This window comes from Salmo salar, chromosome 09 (genome assembly GCF_965601325.2).
Source record: "Salmo salar chromosome 09, fSalSal1, whole genome shotgun sequence".
Lineage (NCBI taxonomy): Eukaryota > Metazoa > Chordata > Actinopteri > Salmoniformes > Salmonidae > Salmo > Salmo salar.
In genome coordinates, this window is record NC_138299.1 from 143,936,258 (window position 1) to 143,958,306 (window position 22,049).

General features: G+C 45.4%; 1 protein-coding gene across 3 annotated transcripts in view; it reads right to left on the minus strand.

Moving 5' to 3' along the window:
* Positions 1 to 5,481: 5,481 nt before the first annotated feature.
* Positions 5,482 to 22,049, minus strand: part of LOC106613064 (endothelin-converting enzyme-like 1) — a 38,890-nt gene continuing 22,322 nt past the window's right edge. For 2 of the 3 annotated variants that reach the window (XM_014214949.3, XM_014214948.3), the window contains exons 7-18: positions 15,316 to 15,538; positions 13,540 to 13,638; positions 13,096 to 13,170; positions 10,860 to 10,963; positions 10,159 to 10,217; positions 9,684 to 9,735; positions 8,729 to 8,796; positions 8,249 to 8,373; positions 8,093 to 8,158; positions 7,684 to 7,779; positions 7,498 to 7,574; positions 5,482 to 7,387 (exon numbers count right to left, since the gene is read on the minus strand). In XM_014214949.3, the coding sequence (XP_014070424.3) occupies positions 7,288 to 7,387; positions 7,498 to 7,574; positions 7,684 to 7,779; positions 8,093 to 8,158; positions 8,249 to 8,373; positions 8,729 to 8,796; positions 9,684 to 9,735; positions 10,159 to 10,217; positions 10,860 to 10,963; positions 13,096 to 13,170; positions 13,540 to 13,638; positions 15,316 to 15,538 (1,144 nt within the window). In that variant the 3' untranslated portion in view covers positions 5,482 to 7,287. The remainder of the gene's footprint in view (positions 7,388 to 7,497; positions 7,575 to 7,683; positions 7,780 to 8,092; positions 8,159 to 8,248; positions 8,374 to 8,728; positions 8,797 to 9,683; positions 9,736 to 10,158; positions 10,218 to 10,859; positions 10,964 to 13,095; positions 13,171 to 13,539; positions 13,639 to 15,315; positions 15,539 to 22,049) is intronic. The other variant, XM_014214951.3, reaches the window with a different exon arrangement.

Sequence of the window (22,049 nt, forward strand, 5' to 3'; positions counted from 1 at the left end):
GCCAGGTGGAGATTATAACAGAACATGGCCAAGATGTTCAAATGTTCGTAAATGACCAGCATGGTCAAATAATAATAATAATAATAATAATAATCATCATCATCATCACAGTAGTTGTCGAGGGTGCAACAGGTCAGCACCTCAGGAGTAAATGTCATTTGGCTTTTCATAGCCGATCATTGAGAGTATCTCTACCGCTCCTGCTGTCTCTAGAGAGTTGAAAACAGCAGGTCTGGGAAAGGTAGCACGTCCGGTGAACAGGTCAGGGTTCCATAGCCGCAGGCAGAACAGTTGAAACTGGAGCAGCAGCACGGCCAGGTGGACTGGGGACAGCAAGGATTCATCATGCCAGGTAGTCCTGAGGCATGGTCCTAGGGCTCAGGTCCCCCGAGAGAATTAGAGAGAGCATACTTAAATTCACACAGGACACTGGAGAAATACTCCAGATATAACAGACTGACCCAAGCCCCCCGACACATAAACTACTGCAGCATAAATACTGGAGGCTGAGACAGGAGGGGTCAGGAGACACTGTGGCCCCATCCGATGATACCCCCGGATAGGGCCAAACAAATTGTATTTGGTACAAATCTTTCCCTAAGCTATAGACCTTAGCTGAATCTGGTAATGAATGGTGTGGCTGTTGTACAAGTTGAGACTAAATTACTTGGCATTAGCTTAGATTGTAAACTGTCATGGTTAAAGCAAATAGATTCAATAGTTATAAAGATAGGATAGGTTTGTCTGTAATAAAGAGATGTTATGCTTTTTTGACACCACACTCAGCAAAGCAAATCCTGCAGGCGCTAGTTTTGTCTTATATTGATTATTGTCCAGCCATGTGGTGAAGTGCTGCCAAGAAAGACCTGCAGTGCATTCGGAAAGTATTAAGACCCCTTCCCATTTTCCACATGTTGTTACATTACAGCCTTATTCTCAGCAATCTACACATACAGTGGGGGGAAAAAAGTATTTGATCCCCTGCTGATTTTGTACATTTGCCCACTTACAAAGAAATGATCAGTCTAGAATTTTAATAGTAGGTTTATTTGAACGGTGAGAGACAGAATAACTACAACAAAAATCCAGAAAAACGCATGTCAAAAATGTTACAAAATGATTTGCATTTTAATGAGGGAAATAACTATTTGACCCCTCTGCAAAACATGACTTAGTACTTGGTGGCAAAACCCTTGTTGGCAATCAGAGGTCAGACGTTTCTTGTAGTTGGCCACCAGGTTTGCACACATCTCAGGAGGGATTTTGTCCCACATCTCTTTGCAGATCATCTCCAAGTCATTAAGGTTTCGACGCTGACATTTGGCAACTCGAACCTTCAGCTCCCTCCACAGATTTTCTATGGCATTAAGGTCTGGAGACTGGCTAGGCCACTCCCAGGACCTTAATGTGCTTCTTCTTGAGCCACTCCTTTGTTTCCTTGGCTGTGTGTTTTGGGTCATTGTCATGCTGGAATACCCATCCACGACACATTTTCAATGCCCTGGCTGAGGGAAGGAGGTTCTCACCCAAGATTTGACGGTACATGGCCCCTTCCATCGTCCCTTTGATGCGGTGAAGTTGTCCTGTCCCCTTAGCAGAAAAACACCCCCAAAGCATAATGTTTCCACCTCCATGTTTGACGGGGGAGATGGTGTTCTTGGGGTCATAGGCAGCATTCCTCCTCTTCCAAACACGTTGAGTTGATGTCAAAGAGCTCCATTTTGGTCTCATCTGACCACAACACTTTCACCAGTTGTCCTCTGAGTCAGTCAGATGTTCATTGGCAAACTTCAGATGGGCATGTATATGTATTCTTGAGCAGGGGGACCTTGCAGGCGCTGCAGGATTTCAGTCCTTCACGGCGTAGTGTGTTACCAATTGTTTTCTTGGTGACTATGGTCCCAGCTGCCTTGAGATCATTGACAAGATCCTCCCGTGGAGTTCTGGGCTGATTCCTCACTGTTCTCATGATCATTGCAACTCCATGAGGTGAGATCTTGCATGGAGCCCCAGGCCGAGGGATATTGACAGTTCTTTTGTGTTTCATCCATTTGCGAATAATCGCACCAAATGTTGTCATCTTCTCACCAAGCTGCTTGGCGATGGTCTTGTAGCCCATTCCAGCCTTGTGTAGGTCTACAATCTTGTCCCTGACATCCTTGGAGAGCTCTTTGGTCTGGGCCATGGTGGAGAGTTTGGAATCTGATTGAGTGATTGCTTCTGTGGACAGGTGTCTTTTTTACAGGTAACAAGCACTCCCTTTAAGAGTGTGCTCCTAATCTCAGCTCGTTACCTGTATAAAAGACACCTGGGAGCCAGAAATCTTTCTGATTGAGAGGGGGTCAAATACTTATTTCCCTCATTAAAATGCAAATCAATTTATAACATTTTTGACATGCGTTTTTCTGGATATTTTTGTTGTTATTCTGTCTCTCACTGTTCAAATAAAACTACCATTAAAATTATAGACTGATCCTTTCTTTGTCAGTGGGCAAACATACAAAATCAGCAGGGGATCAAATACTTTTTTCCCTCACTGTGTACCACTGACTAAAACACACCAACCACACCTGTTGATTTGTGTGTGTGTGTTCATGTATCCTCACGTTGAAGTGTATTTCCTCCTAATGCTCTTCCTCTTGACCAGACCAGGGTAGATCAACTCCAGGAGGAGCTGAAAGCTTTAAGGGACACCCATGTAGGAAGTGTCCAACAATGCAAGTTGAGCTCTGTGTTAGAGGACAAGTACACACACGCATGGTTGTAATGTGTTCATATGTCAAAAATAAGTTAACTCCTAACATACACCTGTTTAGTCCCCTACAGGTCAGCTCTGAAATTAGCACCCTAAAGACAACCTGTCATAAACTGGAGGCTCAGCTCAGGCAGGCCCAGGCTGCAGTCCAGGTGAAGGAGGGGGAGGTGGTGTCAGCTGTGTCAGCCAGAGACAAGGCTCTGAGGGACAGCCAGACCCTGAGGGGACAACTGGACAAACTGCAGGAGCAGCATGGGGGCTAGTAAAATGGTTACCCAACCTGGGTCCTGGAGAGCTACAGGGTGTATGCATGCTTTTGTTCCAGCCCAGCACTAACCCACCTGATTCTGCTCTTTGTGTTTGTCCTGTAGCTGTGTGAGCTGGAGGGCTGGCTAGGTGTCTCTCGTCAGGGTGGGGGCAGTGTGGCTCAGACCCTGGAGAATGTTTTGGCTTCCCACTCCCGTCTGCAACACAACACTGAGTCTGTACAGAAGGAGGTGGGGCGACTAGAGCAGGAGCTAGCCTCACTCAGGAGAGATGGGTAGGTGTGTGTCTGTCTGTTGTGCATGTATATATGGGTGTATGTTTGAACAACCAAAGTATTTGTCAGAGAGTGATTCAGAGGCTACAGGCAGAGGTGGAGAAGCTCCAAGACATCATGGCAACAACTCACTCCAAGAAAAACTAAATGGAAACTACATCGATTAATGAGTCATCAAAACACATATACCCACAGACAGCTCTTAGCTTTTAGTAGTCATAGTAGTTTACAAAGATACATTTGATTCTCTAGCTGGAAGCCTTGCATAAGGCTCTGGATGTAGCAAGGCTGGACAACAAGAAACTAGCCCAGAGTTTGGAGCAGGTTGTGTTGGCCAACAGCACTCTGCAGGCCAACCTAGACCGAGCCAGAGACCAACCCCAGAACACCATATCACAGAGGTAACTAACTAGGACTAATGTGGATAGTGGGGGTTTATTTTAGTGTGGTTTAATTATGTGAAAGCGTACATGGTTACTTAGCATGAATGTGACAGACATGCAAAATTTAGACATGAATGTCAGAGAGACGGAGCTGGCTGAGGCCAGAACAGAGATTGGTCGATGGTCAGAGCATCTGGAATCTATGAAGCTTCAGATGAGGAAAGAGAGGGACTCTGTGAAGAGGTTGTCACAGAGAGAAATCTCAGAGGTACTGCACTCTCTCTCATACTCCATCATCAGTCAGAACTCTGAAATATCATCCGGCCTCTGTCCTCATCACTCTGTCTTTCCCTTCTGTTTATGTCTCTCTCTCTATCTCTTCAGTTGAGAAAAGCTCTTGAGGACTCGTCATCTAGGTCAGCTGACCTCTCCAGGGCCAATCGGGAGCTGCGGGAGAAGATGTCTGAGTTGGAGAAAGTGGTGTCCAATCAGAATGCCCGTCTCAGAGATCAGAAGACACAGCTCAAGCAACATCTGGATAACAGAGCCACTCTGGGCAACTCTCAGAAAATAGAAGTATCTACAGTACTGTCTACTATATCAAATCAGTGTGTTGGTCGCGTACACAGTTTAGCAGATGTTATAGCGGATGCAGTGAAATGCTTATGTTACTAGCTCCTAACAATGAAGTCAAATGTCAAACACAAATAGTCAACAACAAAAAAGTGAGTGCACACAGTTCATCATGCAAACGCAACAATCCCTTTATCAACTCTCACTTATAATGCCATGAGTCTGCAGTCCTCTCAGCTTTTAATGCATTCTTTGTTTGGTGTTTCAGTGGTACTTCTTTACCACAGTTCTCCCAAAGTGACTCCATTAAACTCAATGAAAGATAGACTCTAGAGTGCTAGGAAGTGCTAAAATCACTAGTATGTCTTAACTGCCTGTGAAATTCAGAGAATTGTCCAATCCGTTAGGAGTAGGAATTACAGCTATTCATTCACTTATCAAATATTTAAGTCCTCACACCCTCTGAGAAAGCCTTTTAGCTCTAAAAGCACTATCGGGTAAATGTTTGGTTCTCTAGAGGGGGTTTAAAGACCTGAGAATTTTCTCGGTTGCAGGCACAGACTATTCGCATTTTTCAGGGAAGGAGATTTCTAATAAAAAGGAGGTACTGAGTAAATTTGCTGTACAAAAATGTCTCTCTGTAATGGCGATTTAAAGTTCTCCACCAAAGTTAACAAAGACGTGCAGAACTGTAGCTGGAAAAACATTAAGGCTGGAACCATCCAATTTTATATTTTTGAAATACGGTCACGACTTTGCCCTGAGCATTTTTATAAGCACACACCTTATTGAAACCTCTTGGTGGGAATGTTAAGCACAGTTATGTGATCCAAATAACTTTGTCAGACACTTTATGAAAATTGCCTGAGGTGTTTGTCTCAATGGGGTTATTCTGTGTCTTGTCAAAGAGATTGGTGTTGTCTTACACATCCCCATAGCCGCTGGGTAACTGTCTGTATTTGAACAGGGGATGAGAGCGGTTCCAGACGTAGACACATAAGTTCTCTATTTTATTCTTGTTATGTTCCAGACTGTGTGATAGCAGGCTTCCAGAACCTCCAGAGTGGGAGAGATGGAGATCCACCATGCAACGCTGGTAGACCAAGAGCGAGCTGGCTCGCATCGCAAGTGGATACAAACCTGGTGGGACATATGCGCTAACACACTGACACACACACAACAAGATGTGCATACTGTATAGTGCATACATACACACACAACTACTGGACCAAGGCACATGGAGAAACCAGCCCCTCACAGTGATCCCATTTATTTATTTAAAACATTGAACACCAAGAAATATGAGCGAGCACGAGCAGCCACATATATGAGATAGCAGCCACATATATGAGATAGCAGCCACATATATGAGATAGCAGCCACATATATGACATGGCAGCTGAATGCTGAGAACTGTGTGTGATGTCATCCTTTTATCTCAGTCTTAACTGTAAAGCTGGTTTTGAACATGCTGTTTTCAGAAAAAGAACTGTACAATTATAACTTATACATATATTGTTCTTATTTTTAGATTCTTTATACAAAATTATAATATTTTTATTTCACTGTACAAATGTTTTTTCATTTTTTTCTCTGACTTGACTGGAGTCACAGTTTTGTATGTACAGCATGTAGATGATTTGTTATGACCGTGGAATATCAGTCATATTGATCCTTCCTTTGAAAGCTTCTTGGCTATTCAGACCAGGCCAGGGGCGTTCATCAGAGAGAGTATGTGCTGTATCAAGGAAGGCCCCAGAGTTAACATAATCCTATAGGAAGGGCTCCGAGTCCATAATGTCCAATCGAAATGACTCTCAGTTGAAGTTGTCCAATAGGATAGATGAAGTTGTTCAACAGGACCATGCTTCCATCTTAGAAACACAGTCTTCTTGCTAAAGAATCCATACTCTAGGGTGTGACAGTGAGACATGGGGTTGTGAGGAGTATCCGGTGGATCGAGAAGCATAGTTCACCATGACGTACACTAAGGTAGGAGTGGAGGGGTTAAGGGTTTAGACGGACTAATCCATGATGTTCCATCACTATTCTTTGGCACTTTGGCCACTGGACACACACTTAGCTACAAATCCTGAGCAAAAGGTCACTATGGATTCCACTCTCATTAAAAAGGGGACCTTCAAAACCGTACAAACACACACATACTCACAGTAACACCATTCCAATGATGTCCACAAGGCCAAGACCAGACAAGAAACAACAGTCAAGACGAACAAGGACTCCACAGCGGAGACCACTTCTTTGTTCAGCCACTTGAGGGCAGCATGGCAGCACGGTGTCCACTATTTACCTCGTAGAAAAGACTCACAAAAACATTGGCAGGCAACACACTGATCCCAGTGAGTGCAGTCCATACTGGCCATTGTCATTCAGGCAGTACAATCCCCATTCCAAATCCCTTCTACACAAAGTTCTTGATAACACCAACTCTGAACTTGTTGCATTAAATTGGATTTAATAACACTTTACTACTGTCAAAAGTGATTCAAATAATTATAATGAATTGACATCACACAACTCAAAACCAACAAGGTAATCCCATGATACAGTACATCTGTTGAAAAAAATAGATGTATATCTAAAAATATATGCTTAAATTGAGTGCTTGACTTGGATTTAAATAGGTGCAGGTACTCATGTTGGGTGCCGACACTGTTTATTTAGGTTTAAGAGCTCCACAATACTTTGAGCTAATATTCTATAAGAGAAACAGGAGCTCAAGCAGTAGAAACTTTGAGGTGCCGGTACTCTGCTCTGGGGAGCTCCTGCCCAAGTCAAGCACTGGATATCTACATGAGTAGACAGTGAAGTGATCATGGTTTTGCCTGGTGGTGATGACATTATTTGCTTGCAAATTCTGTGATAATATTGAAAAGGTAGTCCCAGGATTGAGATGGAAGTGAAAGTGAAACTGAACATAATGTCTGATAGGTTGGTTAGAAGAGTTTAGTTCAGGTCACAGGTAAGTTCTAGTTGTTGGTGGGTGGTGAAGTTCAGAGGTCAGTGTTGAGGGGTCACCATACAGAACATTTGTCGACAGGGTGCATGGGGGAACCCTTTGGACAGTGGAACACTCGGGCAAACTCATCAAACTGGGACACGCTGCCAATCACCCTGCAGAGGTAGAGGGGATAGAGAGAGAACGGTCCAATCGGAGAGGGGAGTCATTAGGTGTGGCCTGTGATAGGCTGATGCACATCAGGAAAGTGAGGAAGTGTATGTACCTGTAATGCTCTGGTGCGTGCTTGTCAGTCAGTAACTGCAGGTATATGGACTGAGACCGTCTCTTCATACACCAGTTCTAATAGGAGAGAGGAGACAGCAGTAAAGACCATAAAAAATATCTTTACTCCAACTAAAAATAAAAAGATTCCCAAGACTAAACAGTCTGTACATGGTTGTTTGTGTACCTGTGCGAAGGCAATGAAGAGTAGTTGTTCATGTGTGTATTTGAGTCCAGGGAGAGGTCTTTCCGGACCATGTTCTCTGATCCACTTCTGATATGCCTGGAGAGATGGATGGAGAGAGATATTTGAGACCTGGGCTTATAAACATACTGTAGCTTGTCATTAGTCCACAGAGATAGTGATTGAGGGCTCTATTTAATCTGTAACGCTGAAAAGGATTCTGCTATATAAATGTTAAGGTCATTTCCGATTGAGCCGACATGCAGCGTTTACGGTGAAGCAGGAACATTTCTTTAAAATGTAAATCACGCTGTAAAGCTGAACTTCCGTGATGCTGATTGAATAGAGCCCTGACATATGGTAATCAATATTGATTGACAGCTAGCACAGCCTATTGAAAGATTTCACTCACAAAGTAAGACAGTTTAAGGCCTCCCATATCTGCTATATTCTCCCCCAGAGTCAGACGGCCATTCACCTACAGACACACAGGGAAAAGATACCATTGCAACTCCCATTACAGGTGAGTGTCTAGTAAGCAGTGTAACAAGGTATGCTATGCACCCACTCTCTGGTTGTAGACCGTGAAGTTGTCGTAGAGTTTGACGATGCACTCTGCTTTCTTCTGAAACTTCTTGTATGACTCCTCCGTCCACCACTGCTTCAAGTTGCCGTGGCGATCATACTGGCCCCCTAAGAGGAATATGACATAATTTAGCATGGTGGTCACTATTCGGCCATGCTGCAAGGTACAGTTGTTGGCTATAACCTTTTACTCTCTTAAGTCATTTGACTGATTTCATTGGTTGGGTTAAGTGGAGTGGGACTTCCATACCTTGCAGCATGGTCTGATAGTGACGACCCACTTAGATGGGGGCAAGAGGCTTGAGTTAGGATGACCAATGTGGACAAAAGACATGAACCCCTTATTCAGAACTGATATTACACTGACATTACAGTTTTCCTACTGTTAGGCTACTACTGGTCATGCCCCATTGGATTTTAATATTTTCTAGGACACGTGTAAGACAAGGAAGCGTTCTCTCACCCCAGTCATCATATCCATGTGTCAGCTCATGACCGATGATGGCTCCTATTCCTCCATAGTTCAGAGATCTAGAGGGAGGAGGGAGAGAGGGGATGAGTTACTAATCACTTAGCATATGAGGACAACAGCTTAATGTATTTATAATAACACATAACACAAACTGAAACTTGTTATCAGCCTGCAGTTCTCACCCCTGTCCTGAAGGGGACAGTAGAATGTTACATGAATCATAATCTGACCCGTTGATATCATATCTAACTCTGTTAATAACTGAATAGAGGGAGAGTTCTGGCCACCTCTCCTTGACCTGGGTGGGTGTAGTCTGGCAGACCATGCAGATGGAGACTGATGCGATGCAGGGACTGCCCGAGGCCTGCGGCTATCCACATGACCAAGTCTGAAAATGACTTTCTGACAGGACGTCGATACCCTGCTGAGAGTTGCCCTCCAAACCTGAATAAACTAACTGGCTGAGTGAGGCTTCATTACCTGGGGCCTGATAGCAGCGCTGGACTAGCCTCAGTCTTCATGGCAGGTTAGGGCTACTGCAGTAATAACTCCAGGGAAAGGTACCACGATCACGCACACACATCTAATATCATATTCCATTCATCAGTATGCATGGGTGGATGCAGCGGTCGTTTATGTGGAGTGGTAGTGATCACCTCTAATGGAATAAGTATGGGAATAAATAATACTGTGCTGTGAGGGTTGAGGGTTGCAGTATAGCTGTGATTGTGTTGTGATCATTAAGGGAGAGGGGAATGGTTTGGAGGTAGAATACGAGGGGTAATGTAAGGGGAAAGTAATGGTGTATAGGGGTTGTCCTGGACAACTACAGTACAGCGGGTGCAGGCTTTTGTTCCAGCCTAGTAGGCTACTAACTAACGCACTTGATACAACTAATCAATGTCTTGATTAGTTGAATGACTTCAAAATATTCAGTTGTACTCACTGTGGAAACTCAGGGTCGTACAGCGTGGGCTGAAGGATTCCAGCGGGAAATACTAAAAGTAAAGAAAGTGATGATAGCATAAGATAAAGAGACGGGTAGATAGAGGGAGAGAGAGGGAGAGGTAGGGTAAAAAATGAGCTCTTGTGGCTGATGGCTGTGTTTGTCTGGCTTTCTCTGTCCTCTGCTGCCTGCTCTGTAACTCACCATTGATTTTTCTGTGAGGTAAATTTGATCCACGAGGCAGACGCAGACACCAGTAGAGGCCAACACTGGTGGGAAAGTGAGGGGAGATGACAAAGTGTGTGTGGGGCGGAGGAAAGTCTAGGGGGCTGGTGTAAGTAAGTGAATGCAGAATACGTGGGTTAGGACGTGTGGGTGCCTCATCACATGGATGGACCAGAAAGAAGAAGAAGGAGTGTGTTATCTTGTATATACTAAGAGCATTGATGTGCATTGGGATCACACACTGACTCACCCATCTGGTTCTTGTTTGGGAGATAGTAGGCATTGAGGGCCTGAGGGGGAAGGAGCCACCTGAGTGGGAAACAGTCAATCAGGGGTTTCTTAATCCTACATTCACTAAACATCTTCAAACAACAAGAGTACAGACACTTCTCAAGTGTCACAGGCAATTTATCTCAAAACTTGAGATATTTTAAGGTGAACCAATATTGAGAGTTCCTGTCTTCACAAGAAAACAGTCCCTTCATCATAATCTTTTTAAATCCAGACACATTGATTTGTGGAAATTTCCCAAATGAAAACTTTGAAATTCAGAGATGCCCCTGTTCTGGTGGGAAAGACAAATGGCCCTACGGCAGCGGAGAGATGGGGACACGGATGGAGGTAGGAGGACATGTTTTCTCTGCAGAGAGAGAGAAGAACCATGAAAGGAGTGTATTTGTGATAAAGGAGGAAGACATGATTTGGCAGTACAGGGTGGAGGGCTTCAGCTTGTTTGGACACAAAATCAGTTTTGAGTGCTGTCCTAGGAGCACATTTTAAACAGTCACACAAAAGACAAGCTTATGGTATCTTCAATCACTTCTATTACTTTTGTCATAAAATGTAATGTTTTGTGTCAAGAGGTGCATATAATTTTGAATCTGTGTGTAGTTGTGTTTAGTTGTGTTCTTGTGACACTGAACATCTGGAGCAGTTGAACGCATCACTCACGCAGTCTTGTCCACCTGCTTGTGGATCTTCTTGACAGACATCTTGATGTTGAACTTGATGCTGTTGAGGATGTTTTTGAAATAGGTATTTTCATCCACATCAAACTGGATAACAAATAACAGAGATGGAGAGAGAGTCAATAAGAGCAATAGAGGGAGAGAGAGTACATCTGTGAGTGAGTAAAAGTTTGACATTTTTTATGTTTTTTTTAGGGGGTAGATCAGCTTTAATATTGCGGATAGATTGTCACTTCCATCAATGTAATTGTCTACATCATTTCCAGTCCCCTATATTTTTTGGGGATAAAGATATATTTATATACAGTACTGTGCAAAAGTTTTAGGCAGGTGTGAACATGCTGTAAAGTAAGAATGCTTTCAAAAATAGACATGTTAATAGATTATATTTATCAATTAAGTAAATGCAAAGTGAGTGAACAGAAGAAAAATCTAAATCAAATCCATATTTGGTGTGACCACCCTTTGCCTTCAAAACAAAGGGTCAGGGATTTGTAGGTATATAGTCAGGTGTATGATTAAACATTTATACCAAACAGGTGCTAATGATCATCAATTCCATATGTAGGTTGAAACACAATCATTAACTGAAACAGAAACAGCTGTGTAGGAGGAATAAAACTGGTTGAGGAACAGCCAAACTCAGCTAACTAGGTGAGGTTGCTGAAGACAGTTTACTGTTAAAAGTCATACACCATGGCAAGATTGAGCACAGCAACAAGACACACATTTCAAGACAGACAGGGGTTTCCAGATGTGCTGTCCAAGCTCTTTTTGAAGAAGCACAAAGAAACAGGCAACGTTGAGGACCATAGAAGCAGTGGTCGGCCAAGGAAACTTACTGCAGCAGATGAAAGACACATCATGCTTACTTCCCTTCGCAATCAGAAGATGTCCAGCAGTGCCATCAGCTCAGAATTGGCAGAAAACAGTGGGACCCTCGTACACCCATCTACTGTCCGGAGAAGTCTTGTCAGAAGTGGCCTTCATGGAAGTCTTGCGGCCAAAAAGCCATACCTCCGACGTGGAAACAAGGCCAAGCGACTCAACTATGCACGAAAACACAGGAATTGGGGTGCAGAAAAATGGCAGCAGGTGCTCTGGATCGAAATATTTGGCTGTAGCAGAAGGCAGTTTGTTCGCCGAAGGGCTGGAGAGCGGTACACAAATGAGTGTCTGCAGGCAACAGTGAAGCATGGAGGAGGTTCCTTGCAAGTTTGGGTCTGCATTTCTGCAAATGGAGTTGGTGATTTGGTCAGAATTAATGGTCTCCTCAATGCTGAGAAGTACAGGCAGATACTTATCTATCATGCAATACCATCAGGTAGGCATCTGATTGGCCCCAAATGTATTCTGCAGCATGACAATGACCCCAAACATACAGCGAAAGTCATTAAGAACTATCTTCAGCGTAAAGAAGAACAAGGAGTCCTGGAAGTGATGGTATGGCCCCCACAGAGCCCTGATCTCAACATCATCGAGTCTGTCTGGGATTACATGTAGAGAGAGAAGCACCTGAGGCTGCCTAAATCCACAGAAGAACTGTGGTTAGTTATCCAAGATGTTTTGGTCAACCTACCTGCCGAGTTCCTTCAAAAACTGTATGCAAGTGTACATAGAAGAATTGATGCTGTTTTGAAGGCAAAGGGTGGTCACACCAAATATTGATTTGATGTAGATTTTTCTTCTGTTCACTCACTTTGCATTTCGTTAATGGATAAATATAAACTATTAACATGTGTTTTTTAAAGCATTCTTTCTCAGCATTTTTTCACACCTGCCTAAAACTTTTGCACAGTACTGTATATACATACATACACATACATATATATATGTGTGTGTGTGTGTAAAAATATGCATACATATACACACATATATATATATATATATATATATAATATATATATATATATATATATATATATAGAAACATGCATACATATACATACATACATATACACATATTTTTAGAATATGCCTTTATTATTCCCCAAACTCTACCACCCCTCCCCCAACTGGAATAAGCTATTAAACAATAACACTTAGGCTTCCACTTCCAGCTTATACATACTATACACATTTTACAGACACAATCTATTTTACAGTGGTTATATTTTCTTTGTTTTTAGTCCTGGCCTTCCTCTATTTCCATCCAGTTTGATTTCTATTTGCCATATATTTGTAACTGTGCTATTTCACAAAAGTAAACGTTGTCTCACCCCATACTCCTGGTCTATGAGCTCTGGTTTGAGGAGGAAGTCTGGATAGCCTGTCATCACCATCATATGCTGCAGCTGAGAGAGGGAAGGGAGGAAAGAGTCAGAGAATAAAGAGGGGGAGATAAAGAGAGAGAGAGTGAAAGAGAAGATGGGGAGTGAAAAATAGACTGCAAATATTTAGCTGCCATATCCTTCATAGACCACACAAACATGAGCAGACCGTTATAATGGGATTATACTGGAGACCTGTTTGTTTCAGCACATGCTCTAAAAGGATTAAGACCTTATATTCTGAAATTATTAGACAACATTCTCAGATAGGGATTTAATAAAGCAGTATTAGACTGATCCAGAATAAAATAACCCCTGCTTTCATCCTAAATGGTAATACAGCAGGCCTACAGTATCTTTTTGGTTATATATAAGGTAGTGTGGTATCCTGACCTTGGCCCTGGCTGCCTCCTTGGTCACCTCATCCATCCAGTCCAGCTCTTGCAGGCGGAGGTCAAGTGAGTGCTTTATGTCCTCTACCAGCTCCTGTACCTGTGGGAAGATAATATGGGTAGGAGGTTAGAGGTCAGTTGTCTAAAAGTTCCATTGGGAGTGGGCCAGAGAGATAGCTATATTGGGTACGCCCAACGCCAAATAGACCCTTCGCCCCCTGATCCTACCCCTAGGCACTTTTCATAGATCTGAAACTGAAAGGATGGGTTAGCTGTCATAAGTATGGAATTCCAACATAAAGTGCCTAGGGCTAGGTTCTGGGGTTGAGGCTAGGTTGGCATTGAACACAACAGAGGGGGAGAGAGGGATGAGGCAGAAGGAGGAATAGAGGATGAAGAGCTTAAATAAAGAGAAGGGTCAGAGGGGTTAGAAATGCCATTGGAAACCACATCCCCTAGAATGAAGACAATATATAGAGGCAGACTAGAAAAGAGAGGGTTACAGTGTGACGATGGAAGAGTGGGATGGCGAGAGAGAGAGATATGTTTTCAATTCTACTTCACCAAACAATTACAGAAAGTAACAAAGAAAGAGAGACAGTCAGAGATAGAGGGACAGAGATAGAAGCTGCCCTATCTTGGCCCTGCTGTGAGGAGAGATGTAGAAACAGAGGGACAGAGATAGAAGCTGCCCTACCTTGGCCCTGCTGTGAGGAGAGATGTAGAAACAGAGAGACAGAGATAGAAGCTGCCCTACCTTGGCCCTGCTGTGAGGAGAGATGTAGAAACAGAGAGACAGAGATAGAAGCTGCCCTACCTTGGCCCTGCTGTGAGGAGAGATGTAGAAACAGAGGGACAGAGATAGAAGCTGCCCTACCTTGGCCCTGCTGTGAGGAGAGATGTAGAAACAGAGAGACAGAGATAGAAGCTGCCCTACCTTGGCCCTGCTGTGAGGAGAGATGTAGAAACAGAGAGACAGAGATAGAAGCTGCCCTACCTTGGCCCTGCTGTGAGGAGAGATGTAGAAACAGAGGGACAGAGATAGAAGCTGCCCTACCTTGGCCCTGCTGTGAGGAGAGATGTAGAAACAGAGAGACAGAGATAGAAGCTGCCCTACCTTGGCCCTGCTGTGAGGAGAGATGTAGAAACAGAGAGACAGAGATAGAAGCTGCCCTACCTTGGCCCTGCTGTGAGGAGAGATGTAGAAACAGAGAGACAGAGATAGAAGCTGCCCTATCTTGGCCCTGCTGTGAGGAGAGATGTAGAAACAGAGGGACAGAGATAGAAGCTGCCCTACCTTGGCCCTGCTGTGAGAGGAGATGTAGAAACAGAGAGACAGAGATAGAAGCTGCCCTACCTTGGCCCTGCTGTGAGGAGAGATGTAGAAACAGAGAGACAGAGATAGAAGCTGCCCTACCTTGGCCCTGCTGTGAGGAGAGATGTAGAAACAGAGAGACAGAGATAGAAGCTGCCCTACCTTGGCCCTGCTGTGAGGAGAGATGTAGAAACAGAGAGACAGAGATAGAAGCTGCCCTACCTTGGCCCTGCTGTGAGGAGAGATGTAGAAACAGAGAGACAGAGATAGAAGCTGCCCTACCTTGGCCCTGCTGTGAGGAGAGATGTAGAAACAGAGAGACAGAGATAGAAGCTGCCCTACCTTGGCCCTGCTGTGAGGAGAGATGTAGAAACAGAGAGACAGAGATAGAAGCTGCCCTACCTTGGCCCTGCTGTGAGGAGAGATGTAGAAACAGAGAGACAGAGATAGAAGCTGCCCTACCTTGGCCCTGCTGTGAGAGGAGAAGTGTTGCTTGACGAAGAGTGCTCCCAGGGCCATGCCGAAGTGTTTGTTAGCCTGAGTGAGACACAGCATCCCCAGCTCCAGCTGACGCTCCGTACCATCAATCTCCCGGGAAAACTCATGGATGGTGCTCCGGAACGCCGTGGACAGGTGTTCACTGAGAGCTGCTACAATCCGCCACAGCATGTAGTTATGGAGAACCCTGGCAAGAGAGGGAGGAGGTAGAGAGAAGGGGGGAACGATGAGTTTTAGTTTTTAACAAGCCTTTTTTGTATAATTAAGGAGTGCCCCTACAGAGATTCAATGTAGAATCCTCTGAAATATAGAAGGGGGAAGACAGAAAAGGTGGACAGAGAGAGAGGGGGAGTAAAGCAAAGGAGATACAAGCAGGTTAGAGAAGAGGAGAGAGACCGAGAGTATCGGTGGGGGGAAGAGAGGAGAGATGGACAGCAAATGAAAAGAGTCCAAGAGTGACTCAGATGAGTAGAAGAAAAAATGTGTATTTCATTCATGTATTCAAATGTTATTTTCTCTTCTCGGTAAAGTAAAGTTGTATTTAATGTGTTGAGGGATCCCACAGAATGAACACACCATTCTGTCCTCAGGACAATTGGCTCTGTCTCCTACTGCGAGACTTCGCTCCACGTGAAATGCTTTTTGTTTTCGGTTTTTATTTTTGACACGAGTGCTGCATATTAAATCAAAATTGCTTTGGCAAGGCAGCCCCAGTGTCTCGCCAACAAAGCACTTCTGAAGTGAAATTAATTGAGAAGAGAGAGGGAGAGCGAGGAGGAGGGAGGGAGGAAGAAGACTCAGTGTCCTTGCTCTTTTATACCTTATAATCAGTACAGATCAGTATGTTGTAGGTGTGGCAGCTTCGCTTGGTTTTGTGTGTTTGAGTTTGTTTTCTTGGTTGAATAAAACACCTGTTTTATTCATTTGTTGCAGATGACTTGTTTGCAAGGGGCATAGCTAGAGTTTGTGTGTGTGTGTGTGTGTGTGTGTGTGTGTCAAAATCTAATCCCAGATAGAGTTGGTGTGTGGGGTGGTGGGAAGATTTAGGAGACCTGTTACATTAGATGGAAAAAGCTTTAGTAAAATGTATTCTAATGATCAAACAATAGCCCTGAATCACAATGGGATGGGAATTAAAAATCATTAGAAGACTGGTTTGTAATGGAGCCATTATTAAGACAGAATACATTGTCCGTCCAGAATACCTGCAGACATTACCTTCTGTAATAATGGTCGTACAGCTTCTACCCACAGTCTAACTTCCCTATTCACACACACACACACACACACACAACCACATTCATACACACTTCCCATTGAGGTGAGCGTCAGTGATAGAGTGACAGATGGATGAGCAGAGAGAAAGGAGGGAACGATAGGGAGAGGAGGAGAGGTTGTAAAGAGATGCTGGTGTTGTCATTAATGTTTCAGCCTCATTGGACATCAGCTCATCTGGTTAATGGGATTGGATGCAGTTGTCTGGGTCTTGTCAATAGAACCCAGCAACATGGGCATTACACACACTGCCAGAGGGAGGGAGGGAGGAGGGTGGGGGGAGAGAAGGGAGGGAGAAGGAGGGTGGGGGAGAGAAGGGAGGGAGAAGGAGGTGGGGGAGAGAAGGGAGGGAGGGAGGAGGGTGGGGGGAGAGAAAGGAGGGAGAAGGAGGGTGGGAGGAGAGAAGGGAGGGAGAAGGAGGGTGGGGGAGAGAAGGGAGGGTGGGGGAGAGAAGGAAGGGAGGGAGAAGGAGTGTGGGGGAGAGAAGGGAGGGAAAAGGAGGGTGGGGGAGAGAAGGGAGGGAGAAGGAGGGTGGGGGAGAGAAGGGAGGGTGGGGGAGAGAAGGAAGGGAGGGAGAAGGAGGGTGGGGGGAGAGAAGGGAGGGAAAAGGAGGGTGGGGGAGAGAAGGAAGGGAGGGAGAAGGAGGGTGGGGGAGAGAAGGGAGGGAGAAGGAGGGTGTGGGGAGGGAAGGAGCGAGAAGGAGGGTGGGGAGAGAAGGGAGGGAGAAGGAGGGTGGGGGGAGAGAAGGGAGGGTGGGGGAGAGAAGGGAGGGAGAAGGAGGGTGGGGGGAGAGAAGGGAGGGAGAAGGAGGGTGTGGGGAGGGAAGGGAGCGAGAAGGAGGGTGGGGGAGAGAAGGGAGCGAGAGAGAAAGCGAAAGAGAGAGAGATGGGACGGCACAGGGTTTAAAAAGGAATATGTGCAAGCAAACAACTAGAGAATTAAACTGCGGGTGACAGAAAGCAGAAACCCACACACAAAGGAGGCCATGTAAAAAGTTTAAGTGTGTGTGGAATTGCTTCTCCACTCTCCCTCTGGGGCTCTGACACATGGATCTGAACTGTCTGAATGACAGGAGGGGAACACTTTTTTTTGTACATTTTTTTTTACCTTTATTTAACTAGGCAAGTCAGTAAGAACAAATTCTTATTTTCAATGGTGGCCTAGGATCAGTGGGCAGAATGACAGATTTTCACCTTGTCAGCTCAGGGATTCGATCTTGCAACCTTTCGGTTACTAGTCCAACTCTCTAACCACATACTGTTCCAGAACTCAGTGGATGTAGGTCTGTGTGTTTTCTTTTCTTTCCCTGTCTGTCACCCTTTTGCCACTCAGCAGGTAGAGAAGCTCAGTGAGTTCCCACTGCGAGAACAGACTGAGACTGTATGCATTCCTGCAAGTGTGTCTATGAGTGAGTGTGTGTGTCCGCCCGCCCCCTCTCTCCAGGCAGTATGTGGTGTGAGTGACAGTAACCCATGAGGAGGCCACAGCCCAGTGTGTCCAGAGCCCAGACAAAGACCTGTTTCTGGGCTGCATTAGTGACCTCCCAGGGCCTCTCAGCTCTGCTGCTCCATAAAGCAGACAGATGCACGGCTGGCCTCCGTCAAACACCTCTGTCACAGCCTCACCCCCTGCCTGGCCCAAATGTGACTGTGTGTGTGTCCCTCTGTCTGTGTGTGTTTGTCCCAAAGAGCTGTGTTCCTTTGTCTGTGTGTGTGTGTTCCTCTGTCTGTGTGTGTTCCTCTGTCTGTGTGTGTGTTCCTCTGTCTGTGTGTGTGTTCCTCTGTCTGTGTGTGTGTTCCTCTGTCTGTGTGTGTGTTCCTCTGTCTGTGTGTGTGTTCCTCTGTCTGTGTGTGCGTTCCTCTGTCTGTGTTCCTCTGTCTGTGTGTGTCTCCCAAGGAGATGTGTGTGTGTTCCTCTGTCTGTGTGTGTCTCCCAAAGAGATGTGTGTGTGTGTGTTCCTCTGTCTGTGTGTGTTTGTCCCAAAGAGCTGTGTTCCTCTGTCTGTGTGTGTGTTCCTCTGTCTGTGTGTGTTCCTCTGTCTGTGTGTGTGTTCCTCTGTCTGTGTGTGTTCCTCTGTCTGTGTGTGTGTTCCTCTGTCTGTGTGTGTTCCTCTGTCTGTGTGTGTTCCTCTGTCTGTGTGTGTTCCTCTGTCTGTGTGTGTGTTCCTCTGTCTGTGTGTGTGTTCCTCTGTCTGTGTGTGTCTCCCAAAGAGATGTGTGTGTGTGTCCCTCTGTCTGTGTGTGTGTCCCTCTGTCTGTGTGTGTGTTCCAAAAGAGGTGTGTGTGTGTCCCTCTGTCTGTCTGTGTGTGTTTATAAGAAAGAGAAAGAGTGCTTGTGAGCATATGTGTGTGTCTGGGCGTGAGTGTGTGGTTGTTTATATCAATGGGATCGCTCACATGTAGGTGTGAATGTTTGATGGTGTGTGTGTGCGTGTGTGTGTGTGTGTGTGTGTGTGTGTGTGTGTGTGTGTGTGTGTGGTGTGTGTGTGTGTGTGTGTGTAGCTGTGTAATTGGAGACTCATAAAGAGCAGTGGAGAGACCCCACACTGAGAAGCACAGGGGCATTTCTCATCACTTATGCAAATGAACAAAGGGGTGCACAGTGGGTAGCGGTAGGAACAGGAGTTCGCCACACCCAGTGTGTGTGTGAGGAAACAGCGACACTAACCTTTGATTAAAAACAGATAATGGAGAGAGAGAGAGAGAGAGAGAGAGAGAGAGAGAGAGAGAGAACAGATGAGCAGATGAGCTCCCGCATTTTTCAGCATGTTTTTACAAATCGATAGATTTAGAGTTAGATAAACTTGTATTTTTCGCCAAGGACATATACAGGATACTACCCTCCACAACATAACCTTCACTCCAAATCTAAACTCCAAACCTACAACCTGATTTTGGACAAAATGACCTGGAACCATTCCTACTACCAAAGATTCTTATTTCCACGCTATACAGCAAATGCTCTGACAAACAAACAACAAAAACCTGAAAACACCATCCAACCTGGAACTGAGTAGTCATGTTAAGTCTGAAGCTACTTTTAAAGCCAAGAAGAAAAACACATTACAATGATATATTTGACTTTATAAGGACTGAATGCTAAGTTAAGGCTACCAAGCTTGCTAGGACAGAACATATCTGACTGTAACTTCAATTAGCACTGAGGTGTGAAGTGAGAGGTGTCAAAGCCTTTGAGCCCAACAATGGCAGGAGAGTTGCACAGCCTACCCCACCCAAATGCAGAGGCCTTTGAAACCCCTGCTGCTGTTCAGAGGTCATTACAATACAGTACCCTCTGGAAGTAAAAAATGAGAAGGCACGAAAAAGTACAAAAAGAAGCTCTTTATGGAAAATCAAGAGACACTTTGCTGACTGCCATAAAATGGGAAGATAAGCAACTTAATCTTCCTCACAGATCATCCCCTGGCATGGCACAGTGCAATATTAACACACTACCTCTCTGATAAGAAGGGGGTTGTTAGTGATGGGTGGAAACTCAGGATATTAGACAACGAGGACTCTGAGTCAGCCAATGTCAACCTGTACAAGTCTGGAACAGTAATGCTACAGGGCAACCCCAAACAGTTTCAGCTGGACGTTCACATAATCAAAGAGAGAGCTCAGCGGGAGAAGCTCTCTCTTGAGAAAGATACCCCCACCCGAGCGTGTCAGACCAGACCTCTTAATTATACAACCCCACAGACGAGCAACCCCAAGTGGTAAGTCAACCTCCCAGCACAAAGTACTACTCCCTCATTGAAATGAAGGATCAATTCACCCACCTGGAGGTAAGTTAGGTGGAGCAGGAACAGCAGGTGAACACACTTCAGTCAGCACAAAAAAATGGTCCAGCTCAACAACAACCCCTCAACCAGACCTGGAGAGCTGGAGGTGGAGAGAGACATATCTGCACTCTGGCCTGTGGTGAGATAACATCAACAGGAGAAGGAGCAGGCGAAGAACATAACACTAGAGGAGAAGGTGAGAAAGACGACGTGTGACAGAGAACAACCCATAAGAGAAAGACGACGTGTGAGAAAGACGACGTGTGACAGAGAACAACCCATAAGAGAAAGACGACGTGTGAGAAAGACGACGTGTGACAGAGAACAACCCATAAGAGAAAGACGACGTGTGAGAAAGACGACGTGTGACAGAGAACAACCCATAAGGGAGCTGGCCACCCCCGAGAAGCCAGCGGAACAGCCCACCTCAGAACCTGACCACAGCCTCAACATCACCGCAGGACAGACAAATGAAGAACCCCAAGCCCAGGGGATCCCACCCCCTCTGAGCACCCCCCTGTCAGCCACCCTGATAGCCCACCTGACAACCCCCCCACACTCACTGAGAACATATACAAGCCACAGATTTTACTCCTTATGGACTCAAACTGGAAATATATAGAAGAAAATAAACTTTTTCCCAAACATACAGTGTCTAAACTCTGGTGTCCAAACACTCAACGCTCCCTAGATCTTCTGTCTGAGGACCAAATAGGGTCACCCAGCTACATAATAATACACACAGACACAAACAACCTAGGAGCACAGCAGGAAAGGGTGGCCACAGCACTCAAGGGAGTGATTGAAAAATCTTCTTCTACTTTCCCTAATGCACAAGTGGTTATCTCCACCCTGCTACCACGAAAAGACTTCCACCCTGCTACCATACAGTGGGTAAACACAAGTATTTCCCGCGACTGTGCCTCAAAACCAAATGTCTACCTGGCCCCCCACTCCACCCTGGACTTGAACAGCCTTTTTGACCAGGTCCACCTATACAAGGCAGCAGTGCCCATCTTCGCCCGGACCATAAAGGATCTCACCCTCAACCGCAGCTCCAACACTTCACACAGGAGCAACAGATCAACAGACACCCCGCCCAGACCAGCGAGAAACTCTCCCAGACCTGCCGGGCCCCTCCCCCCGGACCTACACATAGAGGACCCACGCCGAGAGGACATACATCCAGACCACAGCACTACCAGCGACATCCACACCCCCACCCCAACCAATCAACACCCCAAGTCAACTATGCCCACACCCCCATTTAGGTCCCATCAGATCAGACCTATGCCCCAATTTGTAAGTCGCTCTGGATAAGAGCGTCTGCAAAATGACGTAAATGTAAATCCTGCCCACCCCATACACCTCACCCCCGCAAAGAGGGCCTCAACATGAAAGTCACAAATATGCCCAGGCCATGAGCAGGCAAACAGGCCCAACTCCCACTCTTACACTAGCCCAAGCCAATGGCATGTACCAGATGCTCAGCAGGCTCTGCTCACATTTACTGGTGGCGAATTGCATCTCTGCATGTCTGGCAGACATATCAGTGTGGATGACGGATCACCACCTCAAGCTGAACCTCGGCAAGACGGAGCTGCTCTTCCTCCCGGGGAAGGACTGCCCGTTCCATGAT